The sequence below is a fragment of the Protomyctophum parallelum genome, assembly GCF_964188405.1.
Source record: "Protomyctophum parallelum genome assembly, chromosome: 16".
In the NCBI taxonomy this organism is placed as follows: Eukaryota; Metazoa; Chordata; class Actinopteri; order Myctophiformes; family Myctophidae; genus Protomyctophum; species Protomyctophum parallelum.
In genome coordinates this window covers 17640210-17663767 of record NC_139711.1, presented here as the reverse complement: position 1 = coordinate 17663767, position 23558 = coordinate 17640210, and the positions used below count along the sequence as shown (strand labels likewise).

Sequence of the window (23558 nt, the reverse complement as noted above, 5' to 3'; positions counted from 1 at the left end):
GTAAGATTATTGTTTTGAAGGCACTCATGCATCCCTGATGAAACGTTAAATGTTGATGGGAGACACAACTGGCCATTTCACCACATTAATGGACCCAATGTGCTTAACAGCTTCCCTGCGTAACCCGCTATACACGCCTTTTATTCTATTGTCTTTCCCTGCGTAACCTGCTATACCCGCCCGCTATTTGTTCCATATGTTTAATTGGCCGTTTTTTAATGACTTAAATTAAATAGCGGCTTTGTCGCGGACATGGTGACGAGGCCGGTGCGTCATGATGACGTAACTGGAAATTGACCTATCCACTGGCTTGCAAGGGCTTCTGGAAAAATGATGCAAGTGAACGAGGTTTTACACTGGTATCCATCCGCCATTACTGTTTGTTGTTCTTCCGCATCACGACGGTGGATTATTTTTCGGCTTGGCAACAAACCATGCGACTATTTTCAGAGGGATTTTCATGGATCAAAGGCGCATACTTCGGCGTATGCTCCAAAGGTATTAGGTTATAACGGACGGAATGCTATAATATCGCCTATGACTGCTCACTGAATGGATAATCACATTTTTATTTCAATTAAAATTCAATTCATAACATTATTGTGCCAGTTCCACCACATTTATCCTCGTATCCCTATTGCAGGGATGTCATTTTTGTCAAAGATTTTATCAAATATACTTACATTTCACATTTATTTTTTAATCCATTTCACAGAAGGGGGCCCGCAGCTAGAGGGGGTCCTTGGAATGGGACATTTTGGGAACCACTGTGTGTACCATGTTCCTTTCATGCCCCGTTCCTGGTACAGTAATGAGTGAATGTGCCTGTGCATTAACCTTGCTTTCACGGACGCCGGAGTCTGGAGATGCAAATGGAATTCGTAAGCACCTGAGGAAAAGCAATCTGTGTCTCTTGTGTGGATTAAGTGGGACATAAGTCGTCTGTCTTCTCCGCTCGCAGCAGATGGAGGTGCGGAAGGTGCCGGCAGCCACCACGGACAGATCTTTTTTATTTTTATTCTTTTTAAGGAGGAAAGGAGTAGATGGCACCTTTTTTTCAAAGCCTTCAACCGCCTCCTGCTCCCCTCCCTATAATTTAAACAAGAGTAAATATGAATTATACACGTCGGATAGGACGAGTGTGAGGGGAGGAGAAGAAGCATTCTTATCTCAATGTTGATGAAAAGGATGCACGCATAATAACTCAATGAGAGGGAGGGGGGAAGGAAGGAGTTGAAAGAAGATAGACACGGAGAGTTGACAGAAAGAGGTTATAGCCGCAAGTGAATGAATGTGCACCTTTTACCTTTTTTTTAAATCACCCACTCGGGGCCTCTCCATCTCGTAAGAACAGCATGTAGGTAAGAGTGGAGCGAAGAGTGGGAGTGCTTTGGATAGTAAAGCAGGCAAGAGCAATAAAGTAAGGACACATTTATTTATTTATTTCCTTTTCATTTATTTATTTATTTATTCTCCCCCCAGCCGTGCAGCAGCTTTGTGCGTGCGTGCGTGCGTGCGTGTGTGTGTGCGTGCGTGCGTGCGTGAGTGCGTGTGTGTGTGAGAACTGGTAGTGGAGATTGTAGCCCTGAGGTAGTGTAATGTAATTTCTCCTTGGGTTTGAACACCCACACGGGGGAACGGAACGCGTTTACTGTAAAAGTAAATGATTGCTCAGTCGGCATCTGAAGCAGCAGCAGAGCCAGGGCCCTGTACCCCCCCCCCCCCCATCTTCAACACTCCTTCACCCTGCACCCCTAAAAAGAATGAGGGCAAACCTCACGTGGAATGGCCTCAGCACATCTTTGAAGGGATGCTTATTTGAGGCAGAAGTTGAGATTCACTCGCCTCTTGGACATAGATCAGTGGTGTACAAGCGGACTCCCAGAGCATTGGTGGGTCTTTGGACACCCGGCTGGGTTGGGTCCCTGCAGTCGTGCCCCAGTAAGCTAAACCACCACAGGAAGGAAGAGCAGTGGTGTACGGTACAGAGTCCTCGCCATTACTATCCAACAAAGTACTGCTCCAAAAAAAGTTGTTCACCCACTGCGGCATTAGCAGAAGTTCATACCGGTTCACTGACTTATCAGATCAGCAGAGGCTCACCAGATGTCCGCAGTGGTGGAAAAAGTACTCCGTTCTTTTTTACTTTAAGTAAAAGTATCAATTCTGCAATGTAGAAATGCCCTGTTAAAGCATGTAAAAGTCCGGAATTACAGATGTACAGATGTACAAAAGTATTGGTATCAAAATGGACATAAAGTACCAAAAGTAAAAGTACACATTATGCAGACTGTCCCATTTCAAGTTTTCAAATGTATTAAAAAAGTGTCGGAAATTGGAAAATACTCAAGTAAAGTACCATTACCCAAAAGTGTATTAAGTACAGCACTTGAGTACATGTACTTGGTTACTTTACACCACCAGATGTCGGCGCTATCTCAGACCAGACGGAGATGGGACAGATAGGCTGCGGCGGTGTGGTGGGCAGGGGATCACTAATCTGTTGTTCCCATGGTGTGTTTACCACACGTGGACCCATTCTCCTCCCAAACAGAAAGCACTTCTTTTGTTGCCATAATAAAAAACAATAAGTTTATTAGTTAATATACAGTATTATTTTTTACAAATTCCCCCTCCACTAAGCACTTTGTTTAATTTGATTATTGTCACCCGTATTTTCTTCCTTGTTGATTATGGGGGGGGGGTTTTCGCAGGGAGAGAAAAACAACTTAATTTTATAGGCGCTGGGAAAAGAGGGCAATTAAAATGAACCACCGTTTGATATTTCCCTCACATCGCTCATTCACCGCTGCTGTTGGAAGTTAGGAGCAGCTTTTAGCTGTTCTCATAACCAATGTGTTATCGTCTGAGCCGTGCTGAAATAGTATACACTAGCTCCATAAATTGTAAGGAAGTAAATTGTGTTCGTAAAGCACATTAAAAAAACGAATGCTGTTCAAAAATAAAAACATGAATAAACAATGGTTATGGACACTGATACAAAGGACGGTACTCCACACAAAGCGCAGTCATGACTGTACAATATATTATGCATAATATAATGTCATTTACATATTGACTGACTTTAGTCTTATTTACTTAGTCATACATCAACTAGCAAAAATAGCCGATCTACAACACAACATGAAGCGTTGTGAGCTGGTCGATCTGCAGTGTCCGCTTTATTTGTTTGTTTTGTTTTTTAAGAAATGAAAAAGTGCCTAAAGGGATGTCATGGTTAGTGTTAAGCCCTATAACCACACCAAAGGGTCAGGACGGTTTTAGCGTTGTCACTGCGGTGTGATATGTCTTGGTGCACGTTGACCCACGTTGACCCTAGTGATTCAACCTATGGAATTCAATGGCCCAAAGCACACAAAAGGGTCGAGACGGATTTAGCGTTAACCCCTTGCAATCGTTTGGACCCAAGGAGTTGCATGGTGACCCTTTGGTGTGGTTTGGGCTTTAGCCTGATTATCAGAATGAAGCTGCCGACCCCTCATCAATCAAACAAAATAATCAGATTTGGTTTCATTGGGGAATATGGCTGGCTTACAGTCACTGCGGATATCCAGGGTAGTTTAGTCATTTTTATGCAGCTCAGCTACATTGGATAAAAAAAATAAAAAAATAACATACCTCTACTGATGTAAGGTGTAAGCTGAGACTTCCTCTGATGTTCTCGTCTTGGCTGTCATAAATCTGTCCTTGTCATGCCTGTCAAGGCCCTTGATATGTGCAGTATTGGGAAGAAATATGACAGCCAAGTCATAGTCCTCAACTTTAATAGTAGTAATACATTATCCCATTTCACTTGCAGCATTTCTGAACAATCCATAACTGTCATAGTTGATAGTTTTACAGCGCCAGATTTGAGTAGTTTACCGCCAAGGTTATTATAGTTAATTCATTAAATAATTAGAAATATCCGTAAATTAGGAAAAATGTTCTCTGTAATTTTACATTGTTTTACATTGTCTTTATCACACAATATACAGTAGTTTCATTTTGACTTATTGTGATCTGTAAAGCAGGTGTGCAGCTTTTATCTAATGAAAAATGCAAAATTACAATAACCTTACCGTGTCCAGTTGTCCACCGCCACCCACTATACGAATGGCACTTTGTAGTGGGCAAGGAGTGGATCGCATTCTAGTATTCTAGTGTTCTAGAGTGGGACGTATAGGTGAGTGTGGAGAAGGGTGCCGGGGCACCTTGTTGCGTGCACAAAACGGTGCACACACACAACGAAATTTGCTATTTTTCTAAAATAGCAGACCCACAAGCTTGTAGATCTGATATTTTTCTATAGCTAAAGTCTAACATAACGCTTGAAACACTAAATGGTGTTCCCGCCCAAAATGAGTTAAGTGTTGCCTCTATAGCCTCTGGAGGTTTTGAGAGGGCTAATAATCACAGAGGTGCAATAATAGCTCTCCATGGAGAACAACAGCGGTGTCACTAAGTATACTCACCCCACCTCACCACTCCACACAACCTGTAGTACAACCTCACATTAAAGGGCAATTATCTGTACAAACACATTAGAGGCATGTGCATCTCTCTCTCGCTCTCTCTCTTCTCCCCCTCTCTGATCTGTCCCACCTATGTTTCTGTTGCTTAGCTTTGTTTTAGAAGCTGTGCTGCTTCCTGGAGGTCATGGTGGGGTGGGGAGGGGTACACAAAGATGGCCAATGCACACCTCAAAGGTTAAGCGACAGACAGGAAGGTCCAAATGGGATCTTTGATATCAAATCAAAAGAAGGAGGTCCCGCACACTGTCTGAAACTGCTCTTTATTAAATTGACCTTCATCAGGACAAACTGATGAAACGTCGATTTAATAAAGAGCATCCTTTTTGTAATTTCCAGACTCTTTCTTTGATTTGATATCAAAGATCCCTTTCAGAACGGGAGAGGTAAATTAAAAGGGTGCATGGTATGTATAGTCCATACTATATTTTATTATGGCGTATTCTGGTGCCTAATTTAACTCATAGGAAGGTGTTCATACTAGCATGGCGTCCTGGATAGATTGTGAGCTGTTGTGAACTGTGACACAATTAACCTTTTTTTGTTTTTAAGAATGTTAATCCTAAAACAGTTTGATCTTCCCAATTGACTTTCATTATCTCTCTCTCTCTCTCTCTTCTCATATTGCCAAAACATTAATGGCATACTGTATGATAGAAAATAATAGGCTATACAGTAGGCTATACTGTACACAATGATACAATAACAAACGGTACATACATGATAACAATAAGCAGACATCTTACTGCAATGCTGTATGTACGGTATATAAACAAGTCACCCACTGTCCCTCAGTTTGTGTCATGCTACCAACCTTGAACACTCACCTAATAAGAGTCTCTATATAAATCTCTCTTAATAAATCTCTCGTGTGCGCGCACACACACACACACACACACACACACACACACACACACACACACACACACACACACACACACACACACACACACCCTATCTCCAGTGAGAGGCACTGTTTGAGTGGCAGAGCAGTGGAATGGCAGCCTCTGATTGTGGTGATAATGGAATCCTCGTGTCATTGCAGATAGTGCCTCAGGAAATGGCAGAGAATTGCTTCTGGATCAAAGTCAAGGAGGAGAAGTTTGAGAATCCTGACCTTTTTGCCCAGCTCTCCCTGAGCTTCTCGTCGCGGAGCAAAGGTAAGGGGGCCTCATGTCTCCCCTCTACTTCCTTAATTAATACACACACACACACACATGCTTCATTTTACCACCTGCCAGGCCGCTTTCATCTCCTGACACTTTCAAGAAACCGTTTGACTCAGTGAAATGTTAATTATCTTTAATAGGTGCACATTTTTGCTCCGCCTTTGAACCGACCGTCCCTGGACGTGCTGGTCTTGTTTCTGCCAATTAGAGGGAGACACCGACGCTGTTGCTATTGTTGTTGGGTATTTATGTGTTGTCAGCGAGGATGCTGGGAAATACAACATGGCTTGACATTTTGTGTTTGTTCTGTGTGCGTGTGTGTGTGTGTGTACGTACGAGTCAGCTGAGGACAGACATGGTTTGCTCGCTGCCTTTTCCAGTCCAGTAGGCCAGTTCCCCGTTGGGGGCGTCGATGTGTGTGTGTGTGTGGGGGGGGGGGGGAACGTGGTGGCGAGGAGTGAGGGGTTGAGAGGCTTCTCTTCCAGGGAAGCTCTGGGAGTTCTCTCAGTCTCCGACAGTTTGTTTCTCAGACACACAACCAGGGCTACCTAACTTGCTGATGAATAACACAAGCATTCTGGTGCGAGTTTGCCTTTTGGGGCGGAAGAGCTGTTGCACACGCAGCGGGGGGGTGTGGGGGATTGTTGATGTATTCCTCCCACGACAATTTGAGTGTTTTCCACCATCTACTGACAGCGTATAGCCTCTAATTCTAGCAGCAATGGGGAAGGCCGGGGGTGGGGGGGGGGGAAGTCAGAGTGCTGTCAAGCCACACAGCTACAGCACAGTCAAAATCTCAAGCTCAAGTCAGAGTGTGTCTGGTTACAGCTACCCAGGAGAAGCCCCTGACTTTTCCCATATCCCCACCGTCTGTTTGGACACCAGTCAGCCCGCGAGCAGCCTCTCTCTCTCTCCCCCACCACAGCCCCCAGGACCGCAAAACAACACTCATCTATTCTCTCTCTCTCTCTCTCTCTCTACGCCGCGAAATAAACAGCAATTTTGCAGCGGCAGCCTTGAGGTGATTTGTCGACGTAATACAGATGGAGCATGATGTGAGAAAGGATGTTGCTGGGCTTAATGAAGCGGTCGGGATAGGCCTGGGAGTCATGTCACACTTTGCTCTCCTCCACTGCACGGGGAGATGGGTAGACACGCTTTTCCTTTAATAACTTCACCATGACACCTCTGGAGGTACCACACGCCAGAAACAAACAAAAAACTCTTTAATTAAGCACTTTAGACCCGCTGTCCCTATTGTGGGCGAGTGGTTATAGGCGGAAACGTAGCATTACACATTGTGAGTCTGAAAGCTATTTTTGCCATCGACACCATACTAAAATGAAGTATAAAATAAGGCTTACAGTAAGTGGTTAAATAGTTGATTAAATGTGAAATCTAGATGAATATATTATGTGTTTTATGGAATGCTTATAGGCCAACGATTCCTTTTCTTCCCCGTTACATATACTGTAGCTGCTAATTAAAACCCCAGCTTCAGATGGCTGATGCTGTTCATTATGTGTTCACTGCAAACAGTAATTAACGCTATCTGTCCGTTGATGCATCAAACTGCTCTGCAGTCCTCTCATTCTAAAAATACACAATATATACTGTATATTTAGTATACTGTATATACTGTGTGTGTGTGTGTGTGTGTGTGTGTGTGTGTGTGTGTGTGTGTGTGTGTGTGTGTGTGTGTGTGTGTGTGTGTGTGTGTGTGTGTGTGTGTGTGTGTGTGTGTGTGTGTGTGTGTGTGTGTGTGTGTGTGTGTGCGCAACAGTCCGATTGAGAAACCAGGCAGTCGGATTGAAAAAGAGTGCTCGTTTTCTTTGAGTTCACCTCCCCGCACTCCGCCGTCAAACTAAGAAATGGCCTCTGAGGTAACAAGAATAGGCGGGGACAATGACTTACCCTTCTGTCCTTATCGGTGCATAACTCGGACGGTGCTGAGTCGACTGAAGGACACTTTGCAACGCTCGACATGGCGACTTGCTCGCTTTAGCCTCAAGTCACATTCGGGCAGCGCAACTCTGACTAGTTTTCTAATTGTACTCTGACGTGTGTGTGTGTGTGTGTGTGTGTGTGTGTGTGTGTGTGTGTGTGTGTGTGTGTGTGTGTGTGTGTGTGTGTGTGTGTGTGTGTGTGCGCGTGCGCGTGTGTGTGTGTGCGCATGTCTTTGTTTGTACTGTATAGAGACAGAAGTTCAACTCATATCTACATTTCCTTAGATGTCTGAATTCATATTCTCATCCATTAAAAGAAATAAAGCAGAGAGTTCTATTGATAGTCCACCTCCCCGCTGGCGGGCAGGGGTAGGTTTCCCCCTGGGAATTACATTGGCTGGATTCCTATCAATTACCCCCGCGGCCTCTTCACTGAATCAGCGCTTTCCCCCCTCTATTGTAGAAACGGGACATGATTTGCTCATGAATGAAAAATGCTGTTTAATGTTTGATACCTAAAACTCTCCTTTCCAACCCTTTTATTTCGCTGCTGGAGTTAAAAGTCGATGGGAAGGTCTTTGATGTACGTAGGTGGCATTTGCAGAAAGAAAATACAACTCCCCCCCCTCCCCCCACCACCTCCGCAACACCACCACCGTTTATTTTACACAATTCTTGCTGTAAAAGAGGCGTTTAAACACATATCATCTGGATGTACCTTGATTTTAACCATGTACAGTACGCCCTACAGTATATAGTTAGTTAGCAAAAAAATAGCAGATCTACAAGCTCACAGCACCTCACAAATCGACGTGTTGTGAGCTGGTAGAGCTATATCATTATTATTTTAGTTGGACATTGTTGACATTCTGCATATCGTCTCTTATCGGGTGGAAACCTCATCTGTCCAAAACTGTTACTTCTTCAGGATTCAATTGATCTACAACGTGTTCTGCCCCTGCACCGCGTTTCAAACTTATGGATCTGCTACTTGGTATGCTTTTGTGTGACGCAGTAGTATGATCAAGTAGGGCGTTCATTTACTGAAAAACACGAAAAGTTAGAATATGGAGATAAAAGGTTTGTGACAACAACAATATTCATCAGAAACCAAGTGGATGGTATTGGTATCTCTGAGAGAGAGAGAGAGAGAGAGAGAGAGAGAGAGAAGAGCAGTGCTGGCTGAATCTGGTCTCATGCAGTCTGTGGTCTATAGACACAGGCCATAAATCCTTTGTGCTGATCTGACATAAGAGTCACATTTAGAATGCTCTTTCATTTGTCTTCAAAATTGGCACGTTTATTTTTATTTTGGCATGGCATTGTTTTGGTCAGTGTTTGAAGTGATGTTTGTGCCTCCTTTTTGTCCAGCAGCCCTCCCCCCTGATATTTATTAAGCACACTCTTGGGGGACCAGCTAGTCCGTGTATGGTGAACTGATGAAAGATGAGGCAAGCAGGTTTAAGTGTCTCCCCCGAATAGCTGTCCGTTCCCTGTGAATCATACTTGTTACAATCGAGTACAAAATTAATTACAGGCCTGGGCCATGGCTCAGTGGTCCAGGCACCTTGGCTGGTAATCCAGTCTGCCAGTGTGCCGCGGGTTCGACTCCCGATCCTGACGGCCATTACTGCATGTCTTCCCCCCATCTCTCTCCCCATTTACTGTCAGCCTACTGTCTGTCCCTCCATAAAAATTTAAATTAAATAAAGGCGAAAGCCACAAAAAAACATTAAAAAAAAAAGAAAATACATGAATTATAGAAAGAAAGTAATGTTTTGGCGGAGCCCGTGCGTCAGCACCCACACTTTACATGCTTATTGCACTCAGAGGCCTTGGAAACAACTGAGACTACAAGGCTGTCATCTCCCTTGCTGATTTCATGAGTCCCATCATTTAATTAGTTTTTACCAAGAATAGGAAATGATAATCAACAACATGATATTGTCTTGGATGGTTCTTTGCCCTGAGTGTACGACTGTAGGTGTGGAAAAAGCACCAGGGGAACTTTGTTTCTTTTATCTTGGAGGTATATTGTAAGAAGAAGAAGAAGTACTATTGTATCTATTGACCGCACAATGGTCAATAGATGGCATGTCTGTTAATGCAAGTTCTGCTCTAATGAAGTTATGCCAACAAACGCAGAAAATATCCAGTTTGTCGGGTTTTTTTGCATTGGTTGTATATTTGATTTCCTAGCAGTCTTATTTACTAGTTTTATCTTCTTGGCACTCTTGACTGCCAATCACTTTGACTGCTTGACCTGTTGTTGGTTGACTACTAGGGTTCATGTCCTGTTGTTGGTTGACTACTAGGGTTCATGTCCTGTTGTTGGTTGACTACTAGGGTTCATGTCCTGTTGTTGGTTGACTACTAGGGTTCATGCCCTGTTGTTGGTTGACTACTAGGGTTCATGCCCTGTTGTTGGTTGACTACTAGGGTTCATGTCCTGTTGTTGGTTGACTACTAGGGTTCATGTCCTGTTGTTGGTTGACTACTAGGGTTCATGCCCTGTTGTTGGTTGACTACTAGGGTTCATGCCCTGTTGTTGGTTGACTACTAGGGTTCATGCCCTGTTGTTGGTTGACTACTAGGGTTCATGCCCTGTTGTTGGTTGACTACTAGGGTTCATGTCCTGTTGTTGGTTGACTACTAGGGTTCATGCCCTGTTGTTGGTTGACTACTAGGGTTCATGTCCTGTTGTTGGTTGACTACTAGGGTTCATGTCCTGTTGTTGGTTGACTACTAGGGTTCATGACCTGTTGTTGGTTGACTACTAGGGTTCATGTCCTGTTGTTGGTTGACTACTAGGGTTCATGTCCTGTTGTTGGTTGACTACTAGGGTTCATGCCCTGTTGTTGGTTGACTACTAGGGTTCATGCCCTGTTGTTGGTTGACTACTAGTCTGTCACTTTATTATTTCATGACTCTCAGGCCAGTAGGACGTTTGTTTTAAGATGGTCCATATTGTACTTCTGCTACCACTGTAGGTGTGTGTCTCTTCTCTGAGACAACAACCATCCCTGTGTTTCATACTTCCAGTTGCAGTAGAAACTTATTATTATTGTTGTTTATGTTTACAATAAATGAACCACTTCTGAAGCTGTGTCTATAAAGGAGTAGTTAACCCAAAATATGACTTATTCTAATCTATATCAATCACACTGTACACCCTATGAAGCCTGGATAATCTTTTGTTTTTCTCGCTTTCCTAAGCCAATCATTTTGATGATCGGCGGAGTTATGACCATTGGCTCAGGATGCAAAAAATAAAACATCTCCATGAATGCAAGGCTTTATGTGTGTAACTGATGGAAGATAAGTCATTTTGTGGATGAACTGCTCCTTTAATTAGCAGCTATATGTGGCGCTATTGTGTCGCTGTCTGGCACAAACCTTGTATCTTATTGTTTCACCTTTTATATTTTCATGAATGAATGCCTATTTTATTATATCACAGTGTTGCGTAAAAACAGCGAAAATAGCCACGCTACTAGTCACAACATGACTCATCAATGCATTGTGAGCTTGTAGATCCTCAATTTTAACTATTGGAAGTAATAGGGAAACCAATACCAAAACCAATAAGACACCTGAGGGCGAGAAGCGACCTCGCCCTTCACTGGCCATGTATGGAGCGTGTCTTGCGTGTACAGGGTTTGATGAGGTCAGATCAACCTATGGAATGTCAGAAGTTAGGTCAGCTCTATGATATATTGAGATCTAATGGTGGCAGCTGTCGAAGAGGAAGGATGAATGGAGAAGGATCAATATATGGAATGTCAGAACAGGTTCTGACAATATCGCATTTATTTAAGGTCGCATTTACTATGATATGATCCCTGATTTACTATTATTCCTGATGATGTCATAGTGATGTCACGAGACCTGGGCATATATGGGGGCTTTCCCCATGTAATGGGATTGTGAGTGAGTGACGTGACGACATGACAACTGACTGACTCTCTGTCTGTCTGTCTGACTGACTGACTGACTGACTGGCAGGAAATGCACGATTTCATAGTAAATGCGACCTGCCGTCGCAATAATAACGGCATTGGATCCATTTGGAACACACAGACTGTAAAACCCTGTGCACTCGAACGGATCTGCCATCTCAGGTCTTCAGGAGAGTCAGGGGAAGGCCAGCTCTCGTCTGACCCTAAGTGAGCTGCATCAGCTGGACCGGGGGCCTCCCACAGGTCATCCAGGCTCATCCCGATCCCTGTGTCCACACTCCGCGGCAGAGAGCCCTATTGCTCATCCCTCCCACGCAAACAAGAGAGCAGGCGCCTGGAGCCTAATTTATGCTCGGCTGCACAGCGGAACCGTGCGCAACCCAAAATAGCCGACCTATAAGCTCACAACACGTCGCTTCTGTGACGCTGTGTGAGCTTGTAGGTCGGATTGTAACACCGGCCTGAGTCGACAGTTCCTCCGACCGCTCCCTCCCCTTTGCTGCATCCTCAGAAGCTTGCTCCCAAGTAACCCCTCTGTCTGTGTCAGACCTTGGCTCGGCACTGCTGGACCAAATTCAAGTCTCCCCGTGTGCATTTTATATTTGCTTACCTAAATGGCCCCTGCAGAACATTGTGTTGTTTCACTTTCTTCAGCCCCCCCCCCCCCCCCACACACACACACACACACACTATTCTCTTTTCCTCTACTGTTTTCTGCTTTCGCTCGGCTGCATCATTCCTTTTGTTATTTTGCTTTTCCTTGAACTTGGCTTTATCCGTCTCTTTCCTTTTCCTTTGTCCTCTCCTCCCATCACTTGGCTTTATCAATCTACGGGTTGTGCGTGTGTGTGTGTGTGTGTGTGTGTGTGTGTGTGTGTGTATGTGTGTGTGTGTGTGTGTGTGTGTGTGTGTGTGTGTGTGTGTGTGTGTGTGTGTGTGTGTGTGTGTGTGTGTGTGTGGCCATGGCCTGCTGCATTTGAAAGGCAATTCCTTCAGCTCTAGCCCAGTGGTTCAATTTGAGACGTGATTGATGTTGGCATACTTCTCCCAAAATGTCTCCTGCGTATTGACAAAGGGCCAGCTCGTAATGATGACATGGTCCGACTCCTCAAGAGCTGTTTCTATAGCTTTTCAGCAAAAAAACATCAAGCAACAAAGTCAGCGAGTGGAAGTAACTTGGAAACAGACAACTTCAACTCCTAATGAAAACACTGATCTTAAATGAGCATTCAGTGATTTGGGTGATTTGGAAAAAAACCCTGGTCCGCCCCGGTAACAAGATGTGCACATGCACGCGCTATAGTGGGGAGGACACGCGACAGGCCAACAGCACACACCCCGCTCGATCATGATTGGCGCAAGGCCCCTCTCTATCCTGATTGGATGAAGGCTGAGCCACCTAGCCAAAAACGAAACCTACGTTTTTAGGGGTTAACTGGGGACAGGGAGGAACTCCTTATATGGTCAGCACACTAGGGAGGATTATCACAACAAAACAAAAAAATAAGTGATATCACTGAATATACCTTTAAGCATGCATTAACCACTTTATTAGCCTGATTCGCTACATCCGTCTTTGTCTCACTTCGCTCATCAGTCTGCCCAGGGTCCTGTTTGACTAATCAGTCTGCCCAGGGTCCTATTTGACTAATCAGTCTGCCAGGGTCCTAGTTGACTAATCAGTCTGCCCAGGGTCCTGTTTGACTAATCAGTCTGCCCAGGGTCCTGTTTGACTAATCATTCTGCCCAGGGTCCTATTTGACTAATCAGTCTGCCCAGGGTCCTGTTTGACTAATCAGTCTGCCCAGGGTCCTATTTGACTAATCAGTCTGCAAAGGGTCCTATTTGACTAATCAGTCTGCCCAGGGTCCTATTTGACTAATCAGTCTGCCAGGGTCCTATTTGACTAATCAGTCTGCCCAGGGTCCTGTTTGACTAATCAGTCTGCCCAGGGTCCTGTTTGACTAATCATTCTGCCCAGGGTCCTAGTTGACTAATCAGTCTGCCCAGGGTCCTGTTTGACTAATCAGTCTGCCCAGGGTCCTGTTTGACTAATCATTCTGCCCAGGGTCCTAGTTGACTAATCAGTCTGCCCAGGGTCCTGTTTGACTAATCAGTCTGCCCAGAGTCCTGTTTGACTAATCAGTCTGCCCAGGGTCCTAGTTGACTAATCAGTCTGCCAGGGTCCTATTTGACTAATCAGTCTGCCCAGGGTCCTGTTTGACTAATCAGTCTGCAAAGGGTCCTGTTTGACTAATCAGTCGGCCCAGGGTCCTATTTGACTAATCAGTCTGCCCAGGGTCCTGTTTGACTAATCTGCCCAGGGTCCTGTTTGACTAATCAGTCTGCCCAGGGTCCTAGTTGACTAATCAGTGTGCCAGGGTCCTAGTTGACTAATCAGTCTGCCCAGGGTCCTGTTTGACTAATCAGTCTGCCCAGGGTCCTGTTTGACTAATCTGCCCAGGGTCCTGTTTGACTAATCAGTCTGCCCAGGGTCCTAGTTGACTAATCAGTGTGCCAGGGTCCTAGTTGACTAATCAGTCTGCCCAGGGTCCTATTTGACTAATCAGTCTGCCAGGGTCCTAGTTGACTAATCAGTCTGCCCAGGGTCCTGTTTGACTAATCAGTCTGCCCAGGGTCCTATTTGACTAATCAGTCTGCCCAGGGTCCTAGTTGACTAATCAGTCTGCCCAGGGTCCTGTTTGACTAATCAGTCTGCCAGGGTCCTAGTTGACTAATCAGTCTGCCCAGGGTCCTATTTGACTAATTAGTCTGCCAGGGTCCTATTTGACTAATCAGTCTGCCCAGGGTCCTGTTTGACTAATCAGTCTGCCAGGGTCCTAGTTGACTAATCAGTCTGCCCAGGGTCCTGTTTGACTAATCAGTCTGCCCAGGGTCCTAGTTGACTAATCAGTCTGCCCAGGGTCCTATTTGACTAATCAGTCTGCCAGGGTCCTAGTTGACTAATCAGTCTGCCCAGGGTCCTATTTGACTAATTAGTCTGCCAGGGTCCTAGTTGACTAATCAGTCTGCCCAGAGTCCTGTTTGACTCGTATTTCCATTACGTAGTCAGGGAGTGACTCGAGTTTGACATTGGACAACACTGGCCCCTCTGCAGACCAATCAGAAGCCACAAGTCGTTTTCTCATGTTTGGATACGGAGATAGGAGGCTTTCTGGACTGTGAAGCGAAGTGAGAAAGAAATGCCAAACGTAGCAAGCAGTCTGGATCCCAGGCTGACCACTTTCTGCCTGGCGTCGCTATTTTGTCATTCTAGGTGAAAATGTTCACAGTTTGCAGCAATGTTTTCCTCTTTCTTACGTTATATTTGACAATTTGGCATTAAAAGGGTCTTGTCACTTTAGAAATCAGAGCCATCTAATAGAAGAGTTGCGATATTGAGGGGGCAGAAAACAGCCCGGTCACTCCAATGCATTCCGTAAACTTCCGGTTGTCCGTATTTGAAGCCTTCAAATAGGGACAAACCAATAGAAGTATATGTACTCCATTGAAGGGCCATTGAAGCCGCCCCATGAAGTGAACAGAGTTTGCTCTGTTAGAAATGAAGTGACCGACCCCCAGTTTGAGAAGCACTGTCCTAGAGGCCATCCACACTTCAAGGTCTGAGAGTATAGCTGTCAGCCAGCCTGTTCTCTCTGGCAAGGGACCATCTGCAGCACTAAGGAAGATGTATGTAAATGATTGGCCTGTCAGACATGCCAACCAGGGGCTGAATTCTGCTCCTCTGAGCAGGGTCACTGGTCCCAACCCCTCCCAGCATACCTCTGTGCTAATGACACCCATGGCTTTGGGGGGTGTGTGTGTGTGTGTGTGTGTGTGTGTGTGTGTGTGTGTGTGTGTGTGTGTGTGTGTGTGTGTGTGTGTGTGTGTGTGTGTGTGTGTGTGTGTGTGTGTGTGTGTGTGTGTGTGTGTGTGTGTGTGTGTGTGTGTGTGTGTGTGTGTGTGTGTGTGTGTGTGTGTGTGTGTGTGTGTGCGTGTGCGTGTGCGTGTGCGTGTGCGTGTGTGTGTGCGTGCGTGCGTGCGTGCGAGAGCAGAAAGAGAGAGATGGGGTGAGCTACTGTATTGGCCGTATTATTAGTCAGAACTGCTCGGCTGAGGCAAGTTGCTTCAAATCCCTATTGTAAATATCACTGATTTTATTTTTTTACTTTGTTTTTGAGACTCACCCCAGACAGTAGTACAATAGTATTCTGCGACTCTACCAATGTTTGGAATATTTTAAATAAGTCCCTGCAGGTCATATGTTACAGTTGCTATTGTTCTTTTAATTAACAACCCAAGAGGCTACAGTAAGTTTAGCCTGAGCTAACGTGTTAGGTTTCTGGTCTAGAGGGGCGGGTCGCGGCTGAGATTTGCGCACGCCCTGATTGGATCTCATCGATCTGTCCGTCACCCCCGGCCCCTCCTCTCCCCCCTAGTGCAGCGCTACGTCACATCATTTGGAGCGACGCCCACCCGGAAGGGTTGACTCCCAATTTTAGACCAGAGCGGCCAATGCGTTCCTCCAGGCTTTCAATTTTTGCACCAACAAAAATGAAAGCCTGGTACCGAGGCTACAGTAAGTTAAACTTAGCCGTGAATATAAACTCTCTTCTCACTTGTTGACGGGGTAGTTGTTGTGCTAAGTATACTTCTGTGTGGAGTGCTAATCAATTCAAATCAAATGAAACTTTATTTATATGGCACATATAACACTTTTTTGTGTTTTTTGTCCAAATCTGGGTGAAGATGATGGTTCTCTACAGCACACTGCCAATGCAACATGTTGCGAGATTGTATGTAGATCTGCCATTTTCGGAGTGTTTTACTTTTGGTACTTTGTAACAAAAAGGCCTTGTGCACTCCTACAAGGACAGGTGCGTCGGAGCCGGCAACCAAATGCGAATCATGAGAAGAAAAATCAGATACCTGATGAAGGTCGTTTAGACCGAAACGTTGTCATCTAATAAAACTACTACTCTATAAGTGAAGACAGTGTGCGGGACCCTTTTCTTCTCACTTTTGGTACTTTACATTACATTTTGATGCCGATACTTTTGTACTATTACCAACATGTTGAATACAGGGCCTGTACATTGCGGTATAGTTACTTTTACTTTATAAGTAACACATCTGAGTACATCTTCCACCACTGTGTGTGTGTGTGTGTGTGTGTGTGTGTGTGTGTGTGTGTGTGTGTGTGTGTGTGTGTGTGTGTGCACACCAGCAGCGCCTCAATCCCTGCTACAAAGCTGCAGCAGCGGGCCGATAATGACCCTGCCGCGGTGCCAGTAATGATGGAATCAGCAGGGGGGTTATCCGGCTGGGCGCCCCCACATACACACACACCCCACCCCAATAAGTCCCTTAATGACTGGTTAGGCCGGGACTGACCTCACACTGCCAGATCAAATGTTCTCTTGCCTGGTCAGCCGAACTCGCGTGGCTCAAAAAATAAATAGAAAGTGACCAATGCGACCTCTGCCGATGCCTTAGCGCCACATGCGGCGCATGTTTGAAGGCTGTGGGTGCGCGTGAACGTGCATGCGCGGCTTCGGGCTGAGGGACATGCGTTAACGACGACAGCCGCTCAAAGCGTTTTTAATCCGGAGATATGATGTATTAATTCACTAACAATATGTCTCGTTAATAGAAATCTTTGAAAGGCCTTGTTGCTCTTGGAAGACAAGCATCCCGAGACTGCCGTCAGAGCCTCGCTTCTCCTCCGCTCACAATGTAATAAAGGCTTTTTGGCTAATGACTTTAAGCTCAGCTCAATACACTGGCACTCACTGCGGGATTGATCCATCAGTCTGTCTTGTATTAATAGCGGCGATGTGTGCTCTGCGGGTGATGAGCCTTTGATATATGCTGTGTTAAGACGTCCGGGGCTCTCTGGCTACATGGCTCGCCCTGCTTCCCTGGAGGACATCTGTCTGTTCATTACTGATGGCGTTTAACTGCCTCTCCTTTTCCTCAGCCTGCCATTGGTTCCCTCACTCCCGTCACTCCTTTCTTATCTCCTCGTGCTTCCCTCTCCTTGGACCTCTCTCTGACCATCTGGAGCTCAGACTGGCCAGCCTCATACACGCACGCACGCACGTGCGCGCGAGCGCACACACACACACACACACACACACACACACACATCATGTGTACATGTATGAACAAGTGTGAGTCAGCGCATGGACTCATGAGCGCTAAACATGCAAGCACTCGAGCAATTGCACAAGCAAGCACGCACACACACACACACACACACACACACACACACACACACACACACACACACACACACACACACAGGGTGTGTAACACTCATAACAGCCGTACTCTCATTGAAACAAGATTGCATGTGTTTTTGGCACATGGAGTTCTGCATAAACCCACCTTATTGTCTGTGAAAAAAGAGGGCTGCTTCCCTCGGGATCATGTTTTGTTAACCCAAGAAGACCTTCGCTCTTTGTAGTAAATTAACGCATTCAGCATTTAAATGTCCATTATTATTTCCCGCAAGCCCGAGGATATTAGGCCCTTTTTACTCGGACAACAAAAGATGGAGCTCTCAGATAAAGCCATTTTCCTCGTTTCAGAATGGGAGCCATTTTTTCTAATTGCTTGCGCAGGCAGGGGACATTTGTCTCAATAAAACACAAAGCACCCTGATGTGCACGTCTCCCTGTTTGGGGGGGCAGCCCACTGTCACGTCTCCCTGTTTGGGGAGGCAGCCCACTGAGCACGTCTCCCTGTTTGGGGGGGGCAGCCCACTGTCACGTCTCCCTGTTTGGGGAGGCAGCCCACTGAGCACGTCTCCCTGTTTGGGGGGGCAGCCCACTGTCACGTCTCCCTGTTTGGGGAGGCAGCCCACTGTGCACGTCTCCCTGTTTGGGGAGGCAGCCCACTGAGCACGTCTCCCTGTTTGGGGAGGCAGCCCACTGAGCACGTCTCCCTGTTTGGGGAGGCAGCCCACTGAGCACGTCTCCCTGTTTGGGGAGGCAGCCCACTGTGCACGTCTCCCTGTTTGGGGGGGCAGCCCACTGTGCACGTCTCCCTGTTTGGGGAGGCAGCCCACTGTGCACGTCTCCCTGTTTGGGGAGGCAGCCCACTGTCACGTCTCCCTGTTTGGGGAGGCAGCCCACTGTGCACGTCTCCCTGTTTGGGGAGGCAGCCCACTGAGCACGTCTCCCTGTTTGGGGAGGCAGCCCACTGAGCACGTCTCCCTGTTTGGGGAGGCAGCCCACTGTGCACGTCTCCCTGTTTGGGGAGGCAGCCCACTAAGCACGTCTCCCTGTTTGGGGAGGCCAGCACACTGTGCACGTCTCCCTGTTTGGGGGGGCAGCCCACTGTGCACGTCTCCCTGTTTGGGGAGGCCAGCACACTGTGCACGTCTCCCTGTTTGGGGTGGCAGCCCACTGTCACGTCTCCCTGTTTGGGGTGGCAGCCCACTGTCACGTCTCCCTGTTTGGGGAGGCAGCCCACTGTCACGTCTCCCTGTTTGGGGAGGCAGCCCACTGTGCACGTCTCCCTGTTTGGGGAGGCAGCCCACTGTGCACGTCTCCCTGTTTGGGGTGGCAGCCCACTGTGCACGTCTCCCTGTTTGGGGTGGCCAGCCAACTGTGCACGTCTCAGGGTCAGCCCTTGTTCTTGCTCATCCCTGTGCCTTTTTAATATATCACATATGCATGGAAATTAGGCCCTTAAATATTAATGACATGTAATTGGTTTATTGTACATTAGTGGTACTATGGGGATGAGAGGGTTGGCGAGAGAGAGTTTACCTCTCATTCTTACTCCATATTGCCTAGCTGCGATATCCCACTGATTTTAATCTTCTCATCTCAAATGAGAACCATTTTAGCTGTCACTGCAGTGCACTTTAAGTTTAATCCTACAAATACATTGATACCTGCGTCTTAGTGCCTCCCAAGCATGCACCCTGCTTTTTTGTGTCTTTAGGTGCACTTTTTCTTTTGCTTTTGGCCTGCTAGTTTTAACTAACACAGAATTCTTTCCACCAAGTCTCCTCCTGCATTGTCATTTTACTCTGAGAGTATACACATACCGGTAGATCCAAATTGAACCGTACAGTTACAGACCCGTAAGGATCCATTTGGATCCCCGGTGGTCCCTGGACCCGACGTTAAGAACCCAGTGATATTAGACAAGTCTAGACAAGACAGTTACCATTCACTCATAATCACGTTGTTATTGTTGAATATCATAGCTTCTTGCACCATTGTGGCAGCAGAACTCTGCTTTTATTTCTTTGTATTATTTCTTTGTCCAAGCTCTGTAATTGGTTTGAGAATATTGTCGTCGCAAGAATCCATAACCTCACATTGTGCACCAGCACACATACTGACTATTGATAAGGTGAGGGGGAAAAAAATCTGTCAAACTAGAGTACACCCTGCACTCCAGAATCCATTTCCATAAAGTTCACTCTTGACAGTCCTGTGAAGTAAGTCCTTCTCTTTCATCGTTAAATAGAATCTTAAAGTTGTTTGAATGGAGGGTGTGCACAGCATGTGCCACGTACTGTATTCCGCCGCCGTACGCAGGCTTGACATGTCAAAGTGTACATACTCGCTTTGTTCATTATCGCTCCATTTGTCATTTTGATACCGTCCTCGTGAATAATAATCCTCCAGCCTCTCAGAATTATTCATATCATTGCAATAAGCCTCCCTGGGTGAAGAAGAAGGTGGTAGTATTTAAAACTCCAGGATTCCTTTCACAGTCTGTGTCTCTGCATGCCTTGTATTGGTCCATGTGTTGAACTTAGGCATGTGTTGAATTTGTGCATGTGTTGTATTCATGCGTGCGCTTATTCTTCTAGGTGTATACTAGTCCTTATTGGCTGGGATCTTTGTTAGCTAGCATATCTCTTTAAGTCAATGATTCTCAACTTTATTTAAATTTATTCACGGACCACCTGATTTTATACGCATTAAGCCTCTGTCCCCCATTTTATACATACAAATACAAAAACTCCGGGACCCCAATCTACAATGTAAAATACTTAGTCTAAGAGTGTAGGCTATACATGGAACCAAAAAGACCCATTGCTGTGTTGTCACTGCTGTTGTATCCTCCTGATTCACCTGCCACTGAGGAGCCCCCACCAGGAAGACGTATGTGTCGGCCCAGCCTGTAGAATTACATGCCATAACCTTGTTCAGCCCTTATAGACCCGTAAGGGCCGGGCCACTTGGTCCTCCATGGTTCCTGGAGTGGACCGCACAGTGAGAACATTGACACTTGCCTTCAAGGGTGGGGCAGTTTCATGTACAGGAAAAGAACCCCAGCGGAGCCTCATTATCTCCCCTCGCACCCTTGATCCCCGATAACAACACATGGAGCATATCTAATCAACCTCCCAGGGAGTGTAGATATAATAATGGTGCACTTCACTGTGTGTGTGTCCACTGTGATAAGTGAAGGTACATTAATTTGTAATGGATCAACTTCTTCTTCTACTTTCCCTTTCCTTTACCGTCAATAGTCAAGGTGGACTGATAGATTATCAGAACTGAGTTTAAGTATACGAGAGGAATGAAGTGATTAATGTATGTTTCTTAATAATGATCAGAATCTACAAAGTAATTACCGTGGTAACTAACATTTTCAAATAATTGCAATATGTTAAAAGTACAATGCTCGCCTCTGAGATGACACCACTGCTATTCGGTTGCCTTATATATTATGTCCTAGTTTGTTTTATGCTTACAGTATACAACAAAAACAATGTATACATTTAGCCTCAAGAAGCAGACAAGCCTTTACTACCACTCTGTTTTTCTCCTAGTTGCGCTTCCATAATGGCAGCCTTTACTCAACTCCATTCGCATTGATTCAATTACACTCTTGACACTGTATTAGAAACCGTTAGCGCTCTGTTTTCACTCTCTGTGCCGGGCTTTTGTTCTACTTAAACCACGGCTGGTATTTTGTTTTCCCTCTGATAGGTCTTTAGACTCAGTTTGCTTTTCAAAGTGCTCCAGTTCAACCACATGGTCATGCTGCTGTTTACAGAAACCGTCGGTTGTAATTGCCAAATGTTGTACACTAGATTGTACACTTCTTCTCTTAAATCCACCCTCGCCAAATTTGCATGGGATCACACCTGCTGTGCACTTTCAATTTCCATCCAAATAAACAGAAAACCTTGTGCAAGTCCTGTTGCTCTCCCAGCACAAACCCTGACATGGAACTGGTCCGCCGAGTCAGGTGACTTGTTATCATGCTTAATTCGTTTTTTAGCTTCTTAGCTTCTTCTTCTATTGGTTTTGAGCTCATAATTGCACAAGCGGGTGGCAGCAATCTGTTCATGATCTGATTTTCTTTTTTTGGACCAGTGTTCTCTGATGGAGTTTGTGCTAGACGTAGGCCAGATAAACAACCTGAGCACTACGTGATCAAGATGGTGCCTTGGGTTCAGCCACAGTGAGACAGAATGAGTGAACAGACAGCAAAGGTTGAGGCTCGGCAGCACCCAGCGGAAATCCTTTTGGTTGAGATGAGGCGATCAGGCAGACTGGTTTGATTATTGGAATTGTATTCCAAAGGCTTCTAGGCATCAGGGCCAAAACACATTTTCTCTGCAAAGAGTTCACATCAAAACTACTGTTTTGATTTGTTTGATATTCCCCCCCCCCCCCCCCCCCCCCCAAATATCCTCTTGACGTCTGTGAGAGTTACGCATGAGCAAAAAAGCGGCACACAACTCGCGGGCCTGGAGTTGTCGGGGAGAGTGGGAGAGATCTGTGGATCAGAGGGGGTAAGAGAGACCCGACCTCAGGAATGAGACATGGTGTTAGGGTTTTTCCAGGGCACATGCGATACAAAGAGGAGCGATGTTAAAGCCCCTCCGCCGGCTGTCTGGAAGACTGAGCACCGCGCCGTGGGGGGCCCCCCCACACACACACACATACTCTCTCTCTCCATCGCACGTTTTACAGTTCCTCTCTGGTATGTGTGCAGATTGCTGCACAAGCCTTTAGTACTACTCGCCGCTTCCCTTACCCACTGCTCACTTATCGGCTTTATACACCCCCGTCATCTGGCATTTGTCTCTCCTACCTGCTCCTCTGTGTTCCTCTTCCAATGAATACAAAATAGCTTCTTATAGCAGGCCTTGTAGCCTAACAAAAGTATATGCATTTTTTTCTTCTTCTTTTTTTTTTGCAATAGCCTTACATTTATTTATTTTCTTAACTTACCCTCTTTGTGTGAGTCTTTCACGTCTTCACCTTCATCACTGTTTAAAATTCTTGATATTTCCCACTGTCTAATGGCATTAGTGAACCGGACAAATTCCCCTGGAAAGGTGAAATGATTTAGATAAATGACAAGGCGTGCATGCATTTGGTTATATTGCTGTGCGACAGGCCTGGAGGTTCACTGTGCGTGAATTGCAGCATTTGCAGATTGTTTCTTCTGTTCTTTGTTCTCTTTGGTTTTCTTTATTTTTTTATACCATGTTTTATTAAACACACTGGTGTTTGGCTGTGAATGTCGCTGCAGAACAAGCCTCGAGCAGCAACGTGATGAATGTGCAGAGGCCCAAACAAGTCTGCTGTAAATGTGCACCATTATTTTAATGATGCTTTTGGCCTGTCGTTTGACTTTGGTCCAATCTATGGCTGTATAAACAAACAACAGAGAGCTGGCAAACCCCACGGGTGTTCAAACCCACAGTGAAGCTGTCACACCCTCCATGCACCCACACGTACGCACACATGCACGCACACACGCACGTATAGTACCTCTGAAGGCACTGTTTCATCGTTCACATACTGTACACAAACATATAGGCCGGCCTCTGTCACTGTGTAATACACAGCGTATACACAGTGTGTATACGCTTACACACACATGTACACGTAATGTAGGCCTACAAGACGTTTACACATGTACACATCAGGCAGACACCTTCCATTCCTTCTCCCA

General features: G+C 45.7%; 1 protein-coding gene across 4 annotated transcripts in view; it reads left to right on the top strand.

The window, feature by feature from the left end:
• The window catches only part of diaph2 (diaphanous-related formin 2), a 589988-nt gene that overhangs the window by 233698 nt on the left and 332732 nt on the right, over positions 1 to 23558 (top strand). For all 4 annotated transcript variants that reach the window (XM_083785413.1, XM_083785414.1, XM_083785415.1 and 1 more), the window contains one exon: positions 5578 to 5692. In XM_083785413.1, the coding sequence (XP_083641539.1) occupies positions 5578 to 5692 (115 nt within the window). The remainder of the gene's footprint in view (positions 1 to 5577; positions 5693 to 23558) is intronic.